This window comes from Pelobates fuscus, chromosome 6 (assembly GCF_036172605.1).
Source record: "Pelobates fuscus isolate aPelFus1 chromosome 6, aPelFus1.pri, whole genome shotgun sequence".
Lineage (NCBI taxonomy): Eukaryota > Metazoa > Chordata > Amphibia > Anura > Pelobatidae > Pelobates > Pelobates fuscus.
The window spans coordinates 267,466,821-267,488,390 of record NC_086322.1 but is presented as its reverse complement, the minus strand read 5'-3'; the positions used below and the strand labels follow the sequence as shown (position 1 = coordinate 267,488,390).

The following is a 21,570-nucleotide window of genomic DNA, read 5'->3' as shown; positions in this document are numbered from 1 at the left end:
CAATAGTTTAACAAATTTATGGGCATCAACGAATAACTGAAATAGGTTAGGTGGTTCATTTGGCACAAATTTCAACCCTTTATTTAAGAAATAAATTTTGTCTGCTTTTAAAATTTGATTAGAAATATTAAAAACTCGCAATTTTTCCTCTTTTGATTTATTGAGTACTATACTCCCGTCGCCTCCCCATTCATCCTCCTCCTCTTCCCTGGTGTGTTCCATTCTCTCAAGGGGGCAAATCTATTGTTTGGATCCCTTATCTGAGCTATTTCTCTAGAAGCCTGCAATGCATATGAGATTTGCAATGAGGCTTGAACCGCAAGCTGAAGTATAACAACCCACGATGAACTACAGCTGTTGGAACTCAATGCAGATTGGCTGATGGCAACCCGCAGGAGTCCATAGGATGATTTAAAAGCCTGAACATCCAGCTTTGAGACTAGGACACTACGAACGAATAAAACGCGTTGGGCTGTGTGCAGTGTGTGAGAGCATTCCAATTTTTTTTTTTTATCTGATTTTATATGCATGTTTATTTTATCCAATTGTGATCAAGAGAGTAGTCTTCCCTGTTTTTTTTGGAATATCCAACTGGGAGCCTCGTTCTTCTTGCCACAAGGAGTATTTTTGATGTGATTGATTACTGTATTTATCTTGTAAGTGCAACTTATATTAAACATTTTCACTGTGATTGGAACCTCTGCACTATTATTTATTTTTCTTAACTTCCGTATGTACTGGAACTGTCATGAAGAATGCCTTCAGTTTTAAGTGATATGCCTTCAATCAATTTGGTTTTGTGAGTTAATTTCATTGCATTATACCTCACCCCATTTTGTGTAAAATGCAACTCTATGTTTTCTTGTTATATTTTGTATTGTAGATAACCCTTTTGGGTAACCTTTATACCTTAAACCTAATATGCCTAACCCTTATTCCTGACTAGAACCTTAATTCTCCAAACACTACAATAATTATCCTAAAGCTGTGAAGAAGTGAGCTGTTCTGTTATGTAAAAATTTGGACCTACTTATGGATTTTTTTGTGATTACCTTTTTTGAATTTTTTTAATGGTTGTATAGATCTCACTGTGAGCATTCAGGATGAAGCTGATATGTATATCCCTGCTCCTCTTCATATGGGTTTCTCCAATGTGGACAACACCTTGCAAGACCGTCGTACGGATAAAAAAACAAGCTATGGAATATGGTGAGTACCATTTTCACATAAACTGACTGGAAATTCTAAGACCCAAGGTTGTATATATTTTATTAGTGTATATTCCTTATTTGTCAATTTAGTCGAATTTAAAAATAATCGTTGAAACATTACTTAAAATGATCATTAAGCTCTTACAAAAAAAGTGTTCTTGTTTTTTTATTCTAAAATGTATATAGATAGTATCTATAGAGAGAAATGTAATTGATACAATGCAAGATATGATATCAAATTAAATAATTTTTGGATATTTCTCTAAACCATATAGAACTAAAATAACAGACACAGTAAAGAGTAAAAGAAAGTCTAGTTGGCATCCCCAAGACCCACTAAAAACAGGACAGAGTCTGGACTTGTTCACTTCCCTTCCATCATGCCATGACATATGTTTCCATAGATTTGCAGGAGGGATAAGCCAAATGGCAAATGATTTAGGTAAACTAGAAACATGGTCAGAGCTGTGGCAACTGACATTTAATGTGGATAAATGCAAGATAATGCACCTTTGACATAAAAACCCAAGGGCAGAGTATATAATATTTGATACAGTACTTACTTCAGATGACCTAAAGATATGCAGACAATGTAATAGAGAAGCAGGACATGCTAGCAGAATGCTTGGTTGTATAGGGAGAGATATTAGCAGTAGAAAGAGGGAAGTGCTCATGCCATTGTACAGAACACTGGTGAGACCTCACTTGGAGTATTGTACGCAGTACTGGAGATGGTATCTTCAGAAGGATATTGATACTTTAGAGAGAGTTCAGAGAAGGGCTACTAAAATGGTTCATAGATTGCAGGATAAAACTTACCAGGAAAGGTTTAAGGATCCTTACATGTATAGCTTGGAGGAAAGACGAGACAGGGGGATATAGAAACATTTAAATACACAGTAAAGGGTGAAAGTATATTTAAAAGAAGAAAAACTAACACAATAAGAGGACATAGTCTTAAATTAGAGGGGGCAAAGGTTTAAAAATAATATCAGGAAATATTACTTTACTGAGAGGGTAGTGGAAAAGCCTTCCAGCTGAAGTGGTAGAGGTTAACACAGTGAGGGAGTTTAAGCATGTGTGGGATAGGCATAAGGCTATCCTAACTATAAGATAAGGCCAGGGACTAATGAAAGTATTTTAAAAATTGGGCAGACTAGATGGGCTGAATCGTTATTATCTGCCATCACATTCAATGTTTCTATATAATTAAGGGGGTTAAAACAATAGGTTTGGGTCTTTTTGACTCCTCCAGGAACAATAGAGAGTAATTTTTATACCCAACCTCCTATAGACTGCAAGCTCGTATGAGCAGGGTCCTCTTCAACCTATTGTTCCTGTAAGTTTTTTGTAATTGTCCTATTTACAATTACCCCCTCCCCCCCCCCCCCCACCCACCCCCTTATAATAGTGTAAAGTGCTATGGAATCTGTTGGCGCTATATAAATGGCAATAATAATAATAACAATTACAACATGATTTTATATCCCCTAGCGTGCAGAGAAGAAAAAAAAAATCAACCATTATCAAATGGCCATCAGGCCTATTTGTTTATCTAGAAGTTAAACTTCATACTGTAAACTTCCAAAAATGCGCAGAATTAAAAAATTCAAGAGAATTAATTTACTTGGTTGTTTTTAAGTATTACAAATTATCTACGGTTTCAATGAATTCAATTTATATTTAGACGATCCACAACTCAAAAAACAATGTGCAGTTTGTATTTCCATGTATTCTTATATTAGCTGTTGATAACCAGATTGCAACAACTGCTATAAAAAAAAATGTTAAATCTCAGCAAATCAGAACACAAAATTAAGCTTTCTGATGGGTCTTTTATTTTTGTATTTATTTTTATTCTTATTTGACTCCTATTTTTTCCTTTTTTTATTTATTTTGCTTTTCCTATTTTTTTTCCATATAAGCAAAAGACAAAGCGTATTCATATTTTAAAAACAGACCAGTACATTACGAACATATACACAAATACATACATGTAGACTAACATAGGACTTGGTGTTAGAGAATCTTTAGATGGCATCATTGTGAGATCAAATGCAACCCTCAAACTATAGCTGTATGTATACTGTATGTATATGTGTGCTCTCTCTGATAGCCTATCTTCTGCCATTTCCTTGCGTATCTTATTCCAGAAAAAATATTTTGTGTTATCTTTGTTGGTGTATAGCATAATACCTCTTTCCATTCTGCATTGGAAAATAAACTGATTTTTGACCATAGGCCCATTGATTAAATGAAATGATTTCCAATTTTTTGCTATACAGTTTTACTGCTGTCATTAAATGCACAAATCTTTTGTTGTCTTGTTGATTCAGCCCTTCTAAAGACAAATGTAGAAGTGCCCTAGTTGGCGTAAGATCGAATTTACGTCCCAACCATTTAGAAAATAATGTATCATCATTAGGCCATATTGAGCTTAGAAGAGGGCAATTCCACTATATATGCATCTGATCTCCCGTTTATCTATTAAATAACTACCGTATTTATCGGAGTATAACACACACTTTTTCTCCCTGAAAATAGGGGGGAAATCATGGGTGCGTGTTATACGCCGATATCCCACATTTACTTACCTGTCTTGAAGCGTGGGCCGGCTTCACAGCGCGCACCGCGGTACTGGAACTTAAATTTCAGGTTCCGGTTTCCGGTGGGACTGAAAGGAAGTGTGCACACTATTTTGTGCACACTTCCTTTCAGTCCCGCCGGAAACCGGAACTTGAAATTTAAGTTCCAGTACCGCGGTGCGCGCTGTGAAGCCGGCCCACGCTTCAAGACAGGTAAGTAAATATGGGACAAGAGGGAAAGTGAACTAGGGGACACTATGGGGGGTGGAGAATACTATGGGGGGGGGAAGAATACTATGGAAAGGGGGGGGCACTATGGGAGGGGGTGGAGAATACTATGGGGGGGTGGAGAATACTATGGGAGGGAAGGGAAGAATACTATGGGGGGCACTATAGGATGAGGGGGGGAACACAATGGGGAGAATACTATGGGAGGTGGGGGAGAATACTATGGGAGGTGGGGGAGAATACTATGGGAGGTGGGGGAGAATACTATGGGAGGGGGGGAGAATACTATGGAAAGGGGGGGAACACTATGGGATGAGGGGGGGAATACTATGGGAGGGGTGGAAATTTCCTGGAATTTCCTTCTGAAAATGAGGTGCGTGTTATACGCCGGGGCGTGTTATACGCCGATAAATACGGTAATTAAGAGTAGAGGTAAAGATGATAGAATTTCATTTTGTAGACCTAGGTTTTTTCTGGTCACTTTCCAGTTGCTAAAAAAAGGCTAGGCTTCCATCTAATCATAAGACCGTTTTATTTTTATTAAGTGGGTTCCAAAAAACCCAGAGAAGTTCTTTATCTATATTCACTGCATTTTGTTCCAATGAAAACCAAACTTCCTTTGGGCTATTCCTATTTTGTGTAATTAATATAGCTGCCTGGGCGTAGTTTTTTTTTTTTTTTTTTTTATCAAAGAGATCCCTGAGCCTCCTTTCTCCTTTTTTTATTTAAAATAAAGTTTCTAGCCCTACTCTTGGTTTCTTACCCAGCCATATGAAACTGTTAAAGGCCGATTGTAAAAGCTCCAACCAGGGCATTGGAATTGTTAGAGGAAGCTTTCTAAAGATATATAAAAATGTAGGGAGTACATATGACTTTATTTGATTTATTCTACCCCACCATGATATCTCAAGAACCTTCACATTCTTTAAAGATCTATTCATCTGTCTAATTAGAGGAAATAAATGAATCTCCATCCAGTTAGTTGGAAATAAATAAATATTTATACCCAAATACGAAAAATAATGTTCTGCCCATGTGAAGCCATACAGTCAATTTAGTTGACTTATTTCTTCGGCTTTTAGATTTCTTGCCATTGCTACGGTTTTGCCCAAGTCCAACTTATAATTTGATTCTCTACTGTACACTTTTATTATTTTCATAATTTCCTGTGGTAAGTTAAGAGGATCTTCGACTATTAGTAAAGTGTCATTAGCATAGAGTTTAATTTTTTTCTGATTCGAGAGTCTATATCCTTTAATGCTGTGGTTATTTCTAATTTACAAGGCTAACGGTTCTAAAGAAAGTATATTAGTACAAGGGGGAGAGTGGGCATCCCTGCCTAGTTCTTTTTGTGAACTGAAACCATTCTGCTCTTACTTCCGAGCCTATAACTCAGCCCGTAGGTGATGAGTAGAGGACCATAATTGCCCGGCAGATTGTTCCCTGAATTCCAAATGCCTTAAGTGCCTCACTCATAAAATCTCAGCCGACCCTGGGAAATCTGTCTCCTATCAGCATCTTCATATAGACTCAACAGGCTTCTGATGTGATTTGTTGAAGATCTCCCTGGGATAAAGCCTACCTGAGTCTAGAGATAGATCTCTTGTGGGCCTTTGTTTATTTTCTCTCTTCATATTAAATAATTTAATATAGAGATCGGAGATCTTCATTTCTGCCTGTTTTAATGCTTGGGCTCCCATTTTCATAATTAACCTCAAACTACACTCTTATATGCTGTCCAGATCATAGAATAAGAGGTTTCTGCTGACAAATTTTCTTTGAAATATAATTCTGTTATCCTTTTTATGTGATCCCTATTTTTTGAGATTTTATTAGCATGTTATTTAACCTCCAGTTTCTTTATATCCTGATTGATTTGTCTTTTAGGTCTAAAACTACTGGGTTGCTGTCAATCCAGGTCAGATCTTGGATCCTTACATACTTAGCTTGATTTGTTACCCCCAGGTCTCCTATAATCAAATCTATTCTGGAATACGCATGGTGTGTCTTAGAGAAACATGTCTAATCTCTTTCCTCTACATGATATATTCTCCATATATCATATAATGAGTTTCTTTCTAATTTCTCGCAAATTTTTTTTGCCTGTCTTAACACATTTCCATCTATGGTCTTACTTAATGAGGTATTTTTATCCAGTTGTGTCAAGAATGCAGTTGACGTCTCCTAACCATAATAGATTGCCTTGTTTCACTGTTTCTATTTTATTAAAGATTGATGAAATAAAATTATGAGGGTGTTTATTTAGAACATATACATTTACCAGAGTCGTACTGTTACCATTAATCTCTCCTACTAAAATTATGAATCTGCCATCTGTGTCAATCTCTTGATATTTCAATTCAATCTCTACCTCCCTGGCCATCAATATTGCTACTCCTCTTTTTTTTTTTTTTTTATTAGGGAATGAAGAGGTAAAAAAACGTTGGGTATCTGTTAGATTTTACATTTAGCAATTTTTTTTTTAATTCTTTATTTTTGTTCTGACGAAGAAGATGGTAAACATTTGAGCGTATATATTTATGCAAGTGACAGCGCAGTGTCATACAGTGTTTTACAGAATGCAAATTGCAGTGGTTAGTTTAGACATGTTACATACATCATGCTCTCTGTGGGTGTCTCCGTCTGATATTTTCTGTTATGTTGGCAAGCAAGAGTAACTATATACAATGGCATTGATGTGGAGGAGTAGGCTTAGGGAACAAAGTTTCAGCCCCGAGCCCCTTGGAATGTAAGCATATTTTAATCTGATATCCCTCCTGCCGGCTTGCGAGTCTAGAGTGCTTGCATTCAATAAATAAGTAGAAAGGATAGGTAGAGAGTTAGAGACAAGTATATGTGTATAAGTATCGTCTTGAGATGGTTTCCTTATGGGCTAAAGACAGGGGCTGCCAGTCCCCGCAGGCTGCGCTCCGTGTGCTGGGTTTTACCATATACCCGTCCGGTAGTGGTGCCGCTGCCACTTGTCCGGGTTCTGGTGTGATATTTGGTGTTGGGTGAGTCCCAATTTTTGCCACTTTTTGGATCGCATGGATGCCGCCCCACTCCCCGAGTCACTATTCTAAGTATCGTACTGCTCCCACAGGTCCCAGACCTTTTTGAACTTAGTCATAATGTTTCGCACCTGGGCGGTTAATTTATCCATTATGTAGTTGTCTCGCATTTTCGTCTTGACCAGAGGTATCTGCGGGAGGTCTGGGCATGACCACTGTTGTGCTAGGGCCCTATGGGCCGCTAAATAGAGCATGTTAAGGAGCCTTTGTTCGTGGGTCTTGATAGTAGGCACGCCCATTGGTCTAATCCCAGTCGTTTTTGTATGATTTGTGAGCTGAGCTTTACGTTGTTGCGCCAGTACTCCGTGACCCCCGGCACTCCCACCACATGTGTATATATGTGCCTCGCCCCCCACATCCATGCCAGCAATTGTCTGTGGAGCTCAGTCCCATGTGTTTCTGTTTCACTGGGGTCATGTACCATCGGAATCGCGTTTTATAAGATTGTTCTTGGAGTGTTACACATATTGTGGTTTTGGTGCATGCTTCCCATATATCTTGCCACTCTGTTCCCTCTAGTACCTCCCCCAGGTCGGCTTCCCACTGGTCAGTGTATCGTAATATGCCCTCCCTGTCTGGAGCCCCATTGAGGTGGTTGTACATTAGTGTGATAAGTTTAGTTTGTGTAGTCTCATTGTAACATAGTTTTTCGAAGAAGGTCAGTGGCGTCAGGGCCGCCTTCTGTATCTCGGGCTTTTGCGCGAAGTCTCGGATTTGTAAGTACCTAAAGTAATCTCTTGTTCGTAAGGTGGCTTTGGTGCTTAGGTGTTCGTAAGTGACTACGTTTTGGTTCACATATAGGTGGGCGTATCTTTGGAGCCCTGTGGCCTCTATCCCCTTGTAGTCGCTCGCCCTATTTCTAAGGACCGGCGCCATGGGGGACGAATGGGGGCTGAGGGCGTTCTTCGTTTTGGTTTGGTCCCATATCTGTATGGAGTAGAGTATGGCCGGATTCGCGGTTCGTAGTATGGCTCTTTGTGTTTTAGGTTCCCATATGAAAAATTGTGGGAGGTCCTGACCTGCCATCAGTGACTCCAGATCTACCCATCGTCTCCTGCCTGGGGGTGTGTGCCACTGTATCACCTGAGTCAGCTGTGCCGCTAGATAGTAGGCGTATATATTGGGCAGTCCCAGTCCCCCCCTGGGTTTTGGTCTGTACATGAGGGCGCGTGCTATTCTTGGGCGTTTGTTGTGCCAGATGAAGGCATTGATCGCCCTTTGTATGCCTGTCAGGTCCCCCAGGTCACTCGTATCGGGAGTGCCTGGAAGAGGAATAAGAGCCTCGGCAACACATTCATTTTTATAGAGTTTACTCGCCCCATCCAGGACATGGGCCTGTCTGTCCACTGCTCCAGTTCCGTGAGGAGGGTCCGGAGCAGGGGTGTATAGTTGCGGGCAAATAGGGAGGATGTGTTTGCTGTTAGACAGACCCCCAAGTACATAAATTCGTCGGTGGCAATCTTGAAGTGATATGTGTTGTGTATGTGGGCTACGTCCGGGGGCTCCAGGTGGAAGGGCATTGCCACTGATTTGGAGTAGTTGATTTTGTACCCTGCTATATTTCCAAATCGCTCAAGTACGAGCGTTAAGTGGTGGAGAGAGTGCATTGGTTCCCTGAGTGTCAGCATGACGTCATCGGCATATGCCGAGACCGTGAATGGTGTGCCCCCTATCTCGATGCCTTTAATGTGCGGGTGCTGCCTGATAGCTTGTAGTAGTGGCTCTAAGGTTAAGGCGAATAGTAGGGGAGACAGCGGGCAACCCTGTCTGGTGCCGTTTCCCAGGGTAAAGGGTGTTTTATGTGCCCCCGTGATGAGTGTTTGTGCCCTCAGGTTGGTGTATAATGCTTGTATCGCTTTTACATAGGTCTCTGGGAACCCTTGAAATCGGAGTAATTCGAACAAGTAAGGCCACAGCACCCTGTCAAACGCCTTCTCCGCATCCAGTGAGAGTGCCAGAGAAGGCGCCTTGGATTCCCCCATGTGCCAGATTGTGCTAACCCCTCGCCGTGTGTTTTCGTATAGTTGGCGGCCGGGCATAAAGCCCACCTGGTCCGGGTGGATCAAACGCGGTAGTAGGGTGGTGAGTCTGGATGCTAAGATTTTAGCAAATATCTTGAGGTCAGTGTAACGGATCGCCTGGCACCCCGACTGGGTACCTCCGTTAATGGATGCTCCTAGCGTTTCCTGAGGACTCCAAGCACTGCAGCAGACACCACAACCACCAAATCAGAGAAGCGTATAAATCCTCTCAAGCATATGAATGCTGTAGACAGTTGAATAGGAAACCATATGAATAGGTTTACACTCCTAGCAGTCAAACTGGAACAGCATACAATAAATCCTCCCTCAATAATGAGACGACACTTCACTTTGAGGGTTTAGCAGGAACTCTGGACTGGCACATCCAGCCTGGCTTTTATTTCTATCTCACACATATTAGACCGCCCCCAGGGGAGGTGTAAAATATCCAATAGCATCATGGGTGCAACCCACACATCCCCTCCCCTCAGGGCCGGATTAACATAGGGGCTAATGGAGCTGCAGCTCCAGGCCCAGGCCCATGGAATAGGCCCATTTAAAAAAAAAAAAAAAAAAAAATATTTTTTTTTTTTTTACACACTACTCTTAGGTTTGCCATCTGACTGGTATTTTACTGGCACAGCTGGTATTTGAGGCTGCCTGGCCAGTGCCAGTATTGCAGTTATACAGGCAATACAAATGCAGGTATTTTCTCAGTATAAACGGAAATTACTTTGCAATACCAGCACCGGCCTGTAGGGGTCACTGTGTGTGGAGAGAGGCAGGGATAGGAAGTTACAGCATATCCCTCCCTGCCTTTCTTTACTACTCACTGATCCGTGGGGGAGCAGCTACACAGCACAAAGAGTCCAGACAGGAGCTCTATAGCTCAGGTAAGTGAGGGATGGGGGGAAAGGCAGCAGGGAGACATAGGGACACTGAGACACTAGGGGACATTGAGAAACTAGGGAACACATGGGGACACAGACACTAGGGGATACTGGGAGACCTGGGGATACTGAGACACTTGTGGACATTGGAAAACACGGGGACACTGTGATAAATGGAGACACTGCAAGACATAGGGACATTGGGAGACACTGAGACATTGGGACACAGTGTCCCCTAGTCTCCCAGTGTCTGTGTCCCGATGTCTGTGTCCCTAGTGTCTCAGTGTCCCCATGGCTCCCAGTTTCCCCTAGTCTCCCAGTGTCTGTGCCCCCATGTCTCCCAGTGTCCCTAGTGACTCAGTGTCTCCATGTCTCCCAGTGTCCCCAAGTGTCTCAGTGCCCCATGTCTCCCAGTGTCCCCAAGTGTCTCAGTGCCCCATGTCTCCCAGTGTCCCCAAGTGTCTCAGTGTCCCCGGGTCTCTCAGTGACATGGGGACACTGGGAGAAATGGGAACACTGAGACACTGGGAGACTAGGGGCCTTGGCGACATGGGGACACTGACACTGTGATACATAGGGACACTGAGAGACTGGGTGACTTGCGAGACTGAGACACTGGGAGCAATCCATCTATACAGCAGAATCAAACTGTGAGTAGTTTGTTGGTGATTTTACAGAATTTTCTCTTATGTTACTCCTTGTGATTTACATCATGTGATGTCACGAATAACTAATTAATTATTAAAATGTATAAGGCTGGTATTTTTTTCCAAGAAAGGTGGCAAACCTAACTACTCTTGCTTAAAGGAACACTAGAGGGTAAGGAACACAATCATGTATTTCTGACCTTATTATGTTAAAACAACAATTTAGCCCCCCTAGCCCCCACTTGCCTCCCTAAATATAGTAAACTCTTACTTGTATTCAAGTCTGCAGCTGCTTACTCTGTCCCTGTCTGCCTCTGAACTGACATCATCAGAAGTGGTGGTCTGCGCAAATTATAATGCTTCCCCATAGGATTGGCTGAGACTGTCAACTAGGCAGATCAGGGGCAGAGCCAGCACAAGTCAAACATAGCCCTGGCCAATCAGCATCTCCTCATGAAGATAAACTGATTCAATGTATCTCTATGAGGAAAGTTCAGTGTCTGCATGCAGAGGGTGGAGATACTGAATGGTGGTGCTGCACACTAGGCAGTACTGCCCCAGGAGGCACCTCTAGCAGCCATCTAAGTAAGGAGTGGCCATCAGAGTTATTTTCTCGGAAAAGACAGTAACCCTGGAGGGAATGATTCTACTTACCAGAACAAATACAATAAGCTGTAGTTGTTCTGGTGACTATAGTGTCCCTTTAAGTTTGGAAGCTTAAGAGGGATGCATGAGAACAAAACCTGTGTGGACTGGCTGACAATAAAATTAGTTTAGATAATGCAGACTTTGGTCTCTCTAACACTGTGGCATGTCCCCTTTCTTCTACACTCACTACATACACCTTTTCTATGTCTCAGACAATATACCAGGAACTTCTGCCTGCTAGTAAGATGATAAGGAGACAAGTGGATATGTGAGTGCTAGGGGACAGTCCTTAGAAAGCGTGTAGTAGGCACATCATTTGATGCATTTAAGTCAAGCTCAGGGTGCTGCCTGCATAGCATGCCCTTAGTTGGACAGCCTGCATTATTGGCAGGCAGTCTGGCATGCATTCATGCCAGGCTGGCCTTCCAATTCTTTGAAAAACATGCCCCCTCACATAATCCCATTATTCATACAGTTTAAAATATACTTTTTACACAATATTTATAACGTCAAAACCATACATCACATTCACATAAAAATACATATCCACAATCAATCCATTAAGGGGAACAACATATTTTAAAAAAAAAATGAATCAGACCAGGGGTTCAAAAGTTAGTAAAATATCTTTTAAAAAACCCTGCCAGCATGGCTTTTCCTTTTCAAACCAGTTCCCACTGGTTTGGCAGTGTCCCTGGGACAACATCCTGCTGGAGAACAATGGATCCGGGGGAGGGGAAGAGGAAGTGTCCAAAAAGTTTCAGTATTTCCCTTCACTGTTGTTAAAAGGCCAGCACGGTACAATAAAGTACAATATGTCCAAATGCAGTTCTTTAAAGGGTCAGTAAGGTCATACATAATCCATTATGCCCAAATATTGTACTTGAAGGGCCATATCTCCCAGTGACCATAATCACAGGGCAGGAGGCGAGCAAGCAGTCCCTTCCAGGAAACTGGGGCAGACTCTGGTGCAGGGTCCAGTCCACTACAGTCAGTGTTGATGAGCGAGATTGGCCTGTAGCTCAGGGCTAGTGTGTCGTCTTTTTTTGGCAGGAGAACAACGTTTTCCCGTGCCATATCGCTGTCGGGCGTCCCGCCCTGCATAAAGTGATTACTAAGGGTCGTGAGGGGGGCTAACACATCTTTAAATTGTTTGTAATAACTGATGTCATAGCCATCTGGTCCTGGTGCCTTATTGCCTTTCAGGGATGCTATGGCTGCTTCTACCTCGATTTGTGTGATCGGGTCTCGCAGTGCGTCAGCTTCTGCACCGTTCACTTTTGGGATAGTAAGTTCGGAGAGAAGTTGATGTATGCCTGACATATATGTCGCGTTGGTGGCCTGGAGGTGGGGGGAGTGATTGTATAGGTCTGAGAAGTATGATGTAAACACTTTGTTAATAGTTTCAGGCGTCTCAACTAGTGTGTTTGCTGTTGTGCGTATTTTTGTTATGGTTTTGCCTTGCGGCTTCGGGCCAAGAGTGTATCTGTCTTATTTGCCTTCTCATAAAAAAGGCGTTTCGACCACAGTATGGAACATGACACCGCCTCTAGAGTGATATCTCTGATAGAGTGTCAGAGGGCATTGAGTTCCCTAAGGTTCGAGTCTGTCGGATTTGTTTTGTGTTGTTGCTCCTTTTTACGTAGGGCTTACTGTAGGTCGAGTAGCTATTTCGTTTTAGCTCGCTTTTTCTGAGTGGCTAGTTTTATAAAGTGGCCGCGCAAGACTGCTTTATGGGCTGCCCAGACCGTGGTGGGGCTAGCTTCGGGTGTTGCGTTAATCTCAAAGTATTCTGTGATAGCTTGTCGGGTTGTTGCTTGTGTTATGTCGTCTCTCAAGAGGCTGGTATTGAGCCTCCACGACCAGTTGGATTTATAGCATAAGTTGCCCAGTGTGAGTGTTATGTCTCCGTGATCTGACCATGTGATGCTGTTAATGTCTGTGTGGAGGGCCTTGGCCATCCCTGCTCCATTGAGAAACATGTTATCTATTCTGGAGTAGGTGTTGTGTGGTGCAGAGTAAAATGTGTAGTCAGATGTGGTCGGGTGTTGTAGCCGCCAGGCGTCTAGTAGGACTGTGTGTGTCAGGAATGTGTGTAGTAGCTTGTCTTGGCTCCCTCTGCCCTGCGATCTTACGGTGCCTGGTTTTGAGCTTCTGTCAGCTGCAGGACTTGGCACCGCATTGAAGTCACCTCCAACCAGGGCCGGTGCGTCCATAAGGCGGCCCAGGCGGCTGCCTTAGGGCGCCCAAGCAGGGGGGGGCGCAAAATCCAAATCCCCAGCCATCAGCCAGGGATTCAGATTTTTCTACAGCCTACCTTGCCCTTGCTTTCCCGGCTCCCTCCCTTACTACACACGGAGGTGAAGTCTGTGCCGCCCTCTCCTGATGATGTCAGAGGGAGGGCGCGACTTTCACCTCCCCCAGAGTCCCCTGCGGTCTGATGCAGGCTCCAACATGGCGGCGCCCGTGCAATGGAGCACACCCGCGTAGTTTGCTGCAAGTACAGGGAGGTACAGGAAGGGAGACAGAACAACCTGCATAGTAAGTAATATTCAGTGTTACACTAACATTCTAGCCAACTGGAAAAATCATTGGTCACTGCTGTATGCAATGCTACTTAGAAAAGCATGGTTTATGCTGACATTTTTGCTTACTTTATACACTGATTACCTACAAGAACACCTTGTATGGTAATATAATGATAGTGATGGACATATAAGAATGTTAGGTGTCTTATTAAATCTTTGATTTGTGTCCTTGTAGTCTAGTGAAAGTGGATGTAAGTTCAGGCAGCCCAGTAGTCCACTAAGTCATTTCCAGTGGCCATATTCACCAAATGCCGCTTAATTCCAATGCAGTCATCATGCAGCATGGCAGAATGTCAGGTATGGTTCTCAAAATGTGCTAGCTCTATGGATTATATTATATGTATTAATAGCTCTGTGAGCTGGTTAACAGGTGTTCTATACACTATGTACTATCAAATAATAGTTTTGCAAAAGTATGGTATGTTACCGGCCATTAATGATACAGTAACAAAGTCCACGCAATCACAATTACAATATAAAAGAAATGGTTAAAAACACCCAAAATTAAAAAGGAAGGCTAGAAGCAAATAAATACTCACTTGGATTCCAAAAACCCTGAATTAAGTGCAATTATTTTAGAAATAACAATAATAAGCATCCAAAATTAGTTTATTAAAAACAAATCTGAATATGTCAAACTCAAGGATAGCCCTAAATTTAATTTCAATAGGTGCTGCATTCCCTAAGGTGGTTACTTAATAGAGAGAGAATAACCAGATAGTGTTCTCGTTCTTAATCGTTTATTTTTTAAAAGTTAAAAGCTCATATTATCACAAATACAGGCATATTTAGGGACAAACCACCAGTGGTGTCTTTAGAGTTCTCCAAACAGCCCTAGTCACACCTCCCCACTTGTGACTTGCAAAGCCTTCCTAAACACTACATGTAAAAAGAGCTCTAATGCTTAACCTTCCTTTAACGTACATTCTGGAGAGGACCACTAAGGGACATGGAGGTGATAGGAACACTAAGGGACAGGGAGGGGACCACTAAGGCACAGTGACGGGAGAGCACCAGTAAGGGATATGGAGGGGAGGGGAACACTAAGGGACATGGAGGGGAGAGTGGCACACAGGGGGGCCTGAGTGGGGAGAAAGACACACAGAGGGACGTGAGGGGGTAGAAAGAAACACAGATGGGGCTGGAGATGTAAGAGACACAGAGAAGGGCCTGGGGGGTGGAAAAACAAAGGGACTGGGGGTCAAAGACACAGAGGGGTTGGAGAAGAGGAAAAAGAGACACAGAGAGGCTAAGGGGAGACAGATGGGCTGGGGGTGAAACAGAAACACATAAATGAGCTGGAAAGAGTAAAATACACAAATAGGCTGGGAGAGAAGGAGAAACACAAAGGGGCTGGGGGGAGTAAGACACACAAAGTGGGGTTGTAAGAAATACACAAGGGAGGTGTAAGACACACAATGGGGAACAATAGGGCATAAAATACACTAAAGGGGGTAAGACATTCAAAAGGGGGGGTTAAGAGGCACACAGGTGAAGATGCTTTTTTTGGGGGGGGACGGGGGCGGGGGGGTGCCAAAATAATCTTCGCCTGTGTACCCAAAAATCCTTGCACCGGCCCTGCCTCCAACAAGGAGGATCCCCTATCTTGTGGGAGGTAGGGATTGGGGTATGCACATTTATTGGGGTATGTACCCCCTGACTAGTGGCTGGCACATCTCCCTCACCCCGTCCAGAAAAAGTGGGCCCGTCCTGTACCTTATGCGTGTTATCTGCGTGATGTCGAGATCTGTGCGTCCCCCTCAGTGTATGTGATCCCCGTAGGTTTAGCCCCTCAGGGCCTAACCTGCTTCCATGCTACCGCTCCATCTGAGTTTTTATGCATTATACAGTATGTCATCGTCCCCCACCCCCCACCCCCCATAGTACGCTAATTACATTTCCAACATTAGTTACAAAGCAAATAAAGGTAAAGCTAATAAAAGAGAAATAAAGTATGGCTTGGTATATTATGGTGTCTTCCTCTGGAAACTTAGCTGTCCTGTGTGCAGAACTTGCTGCTTTGAGCATTGTGGATGCAGTTCAGCTTTAGGCTTCAGTTCTCCCGATCTGCTTGTGCTGTGTACCAGTCTCTTGGGAGAGGTGTGAGGACCCGTCGAGCAGGTCCGGTAAGGCGAAGTCTCGCGGTGGTGTGATGTCCAGATCCCGGAGTACATTTAGCAATTTGTCTCCTGTGTGTCTCTTGTAAACAGCAAATATCAATTTTTTCCTTATATTAAAACTAGGTCAGAATGGACTTTTTTTGTGGTAAATTTAAACCCTGTGCTTCAATCATACGGAGTCTAACCATATTTAATTATGTTATATTTTCATTGCCTCCTCTAACACCAAGTCTGTTACAAAAATGCATTACATTTACAAATACACACCAATTCAAATAAACAAAGTAGTTAGATTTCCATGCCATTGCACTATTTCCCTCTGTATGGAAGTATTGAGCCATAACTAGTATGTCTCAAAGAGCCAAATAAGTGAGGAAGCCATTCATTTATGCAGAGATAAGCCAGAAGGGCCGGGAACGAAAGTAAAGAAACGAAGAAAGAGGGAGAGAGAGAAAAGCTCAATCCAAAAATACATTTTGTCTTATATAATTATACAGCGGTCAATCTATGCTTATCCTAGAGATTTAGCGATCACGAGTGAGATTGTTCCTTTCTCTGACTCTTCCTCTCTATAAATTTTACTTCATTCAGCCTGTTAGTTTTTTTTTCTATTTAGTTTAGTGTCTAAATTATATCCATGTAATGAAAAAAAATCAACATTTCAAACTTAATTTCAATGTGTGCATTATCTAAAGGGATCTATGACTTAGTTCTTGAGCAACCTCATTTCTCTTCTACCGTGTCTTTTTCTTTCCATTTCCTCCCCCCTCCTTCCTTTCTTTTTGGATTGTGATTTTACTAAAGTGTCATTCTCCATTTCATATGTGTCAAAAACAGACTCCCCTGTAATATTAAATAAATAAAAAAAATAAAAAAAATAACAGAAAAGTAAAATAAATGAGAAATGTGTACAATAACACTCAATTTCATATGTGTGTACCTTTAAAGATACGTTCTTGACCTCTGTCACCTAGCTTATTAAAGGGACACTATAGTCAGCAGAACAACTACAGCTTATTTAATTTGTTTTGGTGAGTAGAATTATTTCTGATTGGTCCAGGGCTGTGTTTGAATTGTGTTGTGCTGGCTCTGCCCCTGATCTGCCTCTTTGTCAGTCTCAGCCAATTCTGTGAAATACTGTAATACCAAATTCAGTTTATATGTATTTATATAAGCCTCTCTCGTCTGTGTTCTCTTTATATTTCCCTTAATCATTTCTTACAAACTATTTTCCATTAAAGTGCCATATTTCCCTCTGTGCTTGTCAAAAATTATTTCCACTATCGTTTCATATTTCACTTTGTGCATATCAAAAATGATTAATTCATAATTCATCAGGGGAAAAAATAAAACATAAAAATCAGAAAGAAATGACTTGTGTCTATTAGGCCTGTTCTCCTGCATCCATGATATTCATTTCTCGTAGCCAGAACTTCAGTTTTTTTGGAGACTGAAATTGTGTCTACCTTGAATCATGCCAAACCAAGATTTGAGCAGGGAATCCCTACTTATATCTTATATCCTTTTCTCTAAATATTGCTGTGTAAGTGGCAAAGAGCATCTCTTCATTCTTAAGTAGTATGACAAATCCAGAAATAGCTTAATCTTTTCATGTGGTGGTGATGGTACTCTTTCTTTTCTGGCTTTTGGGATGATCTCCTTAATTAGATAGGAAGAGCAGCAAACAAGCACGTGCCTTGGGATATTGTCTGGCAACTGTGGAGCCTTAAGTGTCCTATGCCATCTTTGGAAATACTGTGGGTAGCCTTCTTTCTCAATTCCCAGATTTAAAAGGAATTATTTAAAGGATCACTATAGAGTCAGGAACACAAACATGTATTCCTAACCCTATAGTGTTAACAACACCATCTAGCCTCCCTGGGCCCCTCATGCCTCTATAAATATAGTCAAAATCTTACTGTATTCAAGCCTAAAGCTGTAAATCTGCATGCTGTTAGACTCAGAAAAACAAGCAGTCTGCTGACATGTGGTAGCCTGATCCAATCCCAATGATTCCCCATAGGATTGGCTGAGACTGACAAGGAGGCAGATCAGGGGCAGAGCCAGCACAATTCAAACACAGCCCTGGCCAATCAGCATCTCCTCATATAGATGGATTGAATCAATGAATCTCTATGAGGAAATTTCAGTGTCTGCATGCAGAGGAAGTAGACACTGAATCACAGGATGCTGTGCACACTGCTGCCCTGTGCTCTGCTGACAGCAGATCTGAGTGGATGGAGGCATATTATGTCCCTCTGGTTCACTCTGAGTGACTGCAACTGGAGGTGTTCCTAGCTTCCAATGTAAACACTGTATTTTCTCTGAAAATACAGTGTTTACACGAGAAAGGCTGCAGGGAGCTATAGTTCTCACCTGAACAACCTTATGAAGCTGAAGTTGTGCAGGTGACTATAGTGTCCCTTTAAGAAACTTTCCTATATTCTCACTGGAGACAGATTCCAGAATGCCTCTTATGTTCGTACGTCTGGATTTATCTTCCAGATCCGTTATCTTCCGTTCCAGATCCGTTATTTTATTCTTATTTTGGATATTCCTCTTTTGTTGAGAAGTAATCATGAAGTCTAGGTTTTCTATTTTTTTCTTTGTTGTCTTTTACCTTTTTCGTGAGAATAATTAACTCAGATTTTATTTCCTTGATAGTCATTTCTATTTCTGTCTTAATTTTAACAAATTGTTGGTCCAGAGCCTCCATTAGTAATTCTAGGGTAATTGGATTGTGTCCTGGGCTCGCTGAACGTTCTTTATGGCTCTCTTCATCTTCATTTGGATAGTTGAGGTGAAAAGGAGAGACGTTTCTCCACTTTTGTGTCCTTTTCTTTTCTTTTTAGTCAGCTGTTTAGGTTCTTGGCCCTTCTTGGCAGCCATTGTTTTCCCTTTTAATTTAGATGTTTCTTTTATAAATGCAGAAGACAAGCTTTCGCCCTGAATGTTTTCAGGCTATAAGCCCACAAAATAATTGTGTTTAGTTTCTTTATTTCTTAACCCCAGAGTAGGAGGAAACACAAAAGGAAAAGCAAACAAACCAAGACCTATATACATATGTACAAAAAAGTTTAGACTTGTCCCTTCTCTTCTTTCTTTTCCTCTGCTTTAGGATTCAGTTAATCACTATATGAATACCTATGCTTGAAGAGCCTGATTTAGAAAGGTCAAATATTTCAGCTGCTAATTCTCTCCTTTCTTTTCATTCCTTCAGCACCCTCTATTTTTCTTTTTCTTTTCTCTTCTCCCCCATTCTTCTCTATATTTTCTCTCTCCTTTTTAGATGTGAACTTTCACTGAGTTATATTTGTATTTTGTGCTAGGTTATACCCCCTCAGCATTTATTGCCTCAGCTTGTATGCCATTTTTTCATGGGAAAGGAGAATCAGTGTCAGTAATTCCAAGTATAGTATAGCTGAGATCTCCTTTTGCTGTGTGACTAGAATATCTCCTCTCCTTCAGGTCTCTCCTCTCTCGTTCCTTCCTCTGAGCTTCCTCGTGTTCGAGGAAGCCATGGACCTTCCCAGCCTTCTGGCCACACACCACCTCCACATACTCTCCTCCCAGTCTAGACTCACTTATAAACACCGGTGGGGATGACGCCAAGCCTCTTCCCTTCAGCTGAGGCTATTATTGTTGCTTGGGATTTATTTTTGTGTAGAATCCATTGAGGATGCCGCCATAGCCGCCGAGATACTCCAAGGCTCCCTCACTGTTTTGGCTCCTTAATGCCGCGAGCGTAACCTCGTGGCGTGTTATATTATCGCACCTCACCCCTAGAAAAGAAAAAAAATCAAGCATATTTAAATGCCTCTTGAAGCCCACATTTTCACTTATTCAGCCAGCAGGCATATTTGTTTATCTAGAAGTTAAACTTCATACTGTAAACTTTCAAATATGCTCAGACTTGAAAAATTCAAGAGAACTAATTTACTTAGTTGTTTTTAAGTATTACAAATGATCTGTGGTTTCAATAAATTCAATTCATATTTAGATGAGACACAACTCCAAGAAGCCCCCCCCCCCCCCCAAAAAAAAGTTACTTCAATGTGCAATTTGTATTTCCATTTATTCTTATATTAGCTGTTGACCAGTGGTGTATCCTGGTTTTGTGATGTCCTACGCATGACAAAAAAACTAGGTACACTCTGTGCTGGCATATGTTTTTATAAGTGTGCGCTTATGTGTTTATTTTTTTTTTGAATAAATAATTAAAAAAAAGGTATATTTATTTTTTATTGTCCCAATAAACTACTTTTGGAAATATTGTGCTTATGTGGCTTTCAGGTACATAGCGGAACAATAACATGTCATGGTGCCCACGGGATGCTCTCCAGGGTTCGTATACCTGGTTCACATGCTGCTCCCAAATGTGCATGTGCAGACGTCACAGACGCAAGTTTTGGGGTCACATTGGCATAGCCAATGAAGGCACTGCTGGGGAAATATTTAGCTTATTGTGACATTAGCGCAGTGCTCTGTCGGGGTTTCCCTTGTGGGCATCCAAGAGCACGTTATATTGATTGACAGTTACAGTGTATTGATTGACTTTATTGACAGTGTACACTTAAACTGTGGTTTGTCAACGATGGATGTGACTTCCAGAGTATTAGGTAAACCAGAAACATGTTATACTATAAAACAGAATTACAAATTTAAGACCAAAATAGCTGGGATACAAAAAATCTCCAATTCAGCTACCTCTTTCCATTTAGGCCCAACATTTTTAATTATTTTGTAATCTCTCCACAGAACTTTGTTTAGTGAATAAAATTGAATTTAATTAAACCTTTACCCAGTTGATAATCTTTGCTATGTACAGCTTGCCAGACACAGAGAAGACCTCTTCAAAAAGCATTCGGCATCATTCCAATACCAGAACTGCATGAAAAAAAATCAAGTGGTGGAGGAATACTTGGAAATATCCTTAACAATGGAGGGCTCATTGGTGCTGGTCAAAAACTGCTGGGAAATGTGGTGAATCTTGTTGGGTAAGTACTTTGAAAAAAAAAGAAAAATTTAAATGTCAGCTTCTCACACTGGGTTAGAAACAGAGGCATAACTAGTGTATTTGTCACCCAGGGTATAGATCATATTACCTTTAACGTGGTTCAGTACGTCTGACTCAACACAAGTTCTGTTATTTGTATGTTGTGCCCGTGTGTTGCAAGTTGTTTCTGTGTTGCAAATCTGTGTGATTCTGAATTTTTTAAAAACATTTTTTACTCCTTTCTGCTCTCAACAATTGCTTCAAATTATCACACTTAATTTTCTCTCGCGTTTCTGTATCCTGCTTTCTCCTAACTACCCATTTGCAACAGTCTCATACTGTTGTCTGCTTCCCCATCTCTTCATATTTGTTTCTCTCCCTTTAATTATGACTCTGTCCCACTATTTCACCTTACAATTGTCTATTTTGTCCTAATACCCCATTCGCTTTTGTGTCTCATAATTCTCATGTGTCTTTCCTACCTCCAACCTCTTTTGTACCCTTTTTGGTTTTTTGAGGTTTTTTTTACTCGACTACTCAAATACAATTTTTTTTTAAATCACTG

At 41.6% G+C, this 21,570-nt stretch overlaps 2 protein-coding genes across 3 annotated transcripts in view; one reads left to right on the top strand and one right to left on the bottom strand.

The window, feature by feature from the left end:
* The window catches only part of STAC2 (SH3 and cysteine rich domain 2), a 553,559-nt gene that overhangs the window by 266,087 nt on the left and 265,902 nt on the right, over nt 1–21,570 (bottom strand). The gene's annotated exons all lie outside the window — the stretch shown is intronic.
* LOC134565807 (BPI fold-containing family B member 2-like) overlaps nt 1–21,570 on the top strand; it is a 49,194-nt gene that overhangs the window by 5,483 nt on the left and 22,141 nt on the right. For both annotated transcript variants that reach the window (XM_063425465.1, XM_063425464.1), the window contains exons 2-3: nt 1,083–1,209; nt 20,838–21,006. In XM_063425465.1, coding sequence (XP_063281535.1) covers nt 1,104–1,209; nt 20,838–21,006 — 275 coding nt within the window. In that variant the 5' untranslated portion in view covers nt 1,083–1,103. The remainder of the gene's footprint in view (nt 1–1,082; nt 1,210–20,837; nt 21,007–21,570) is intronic.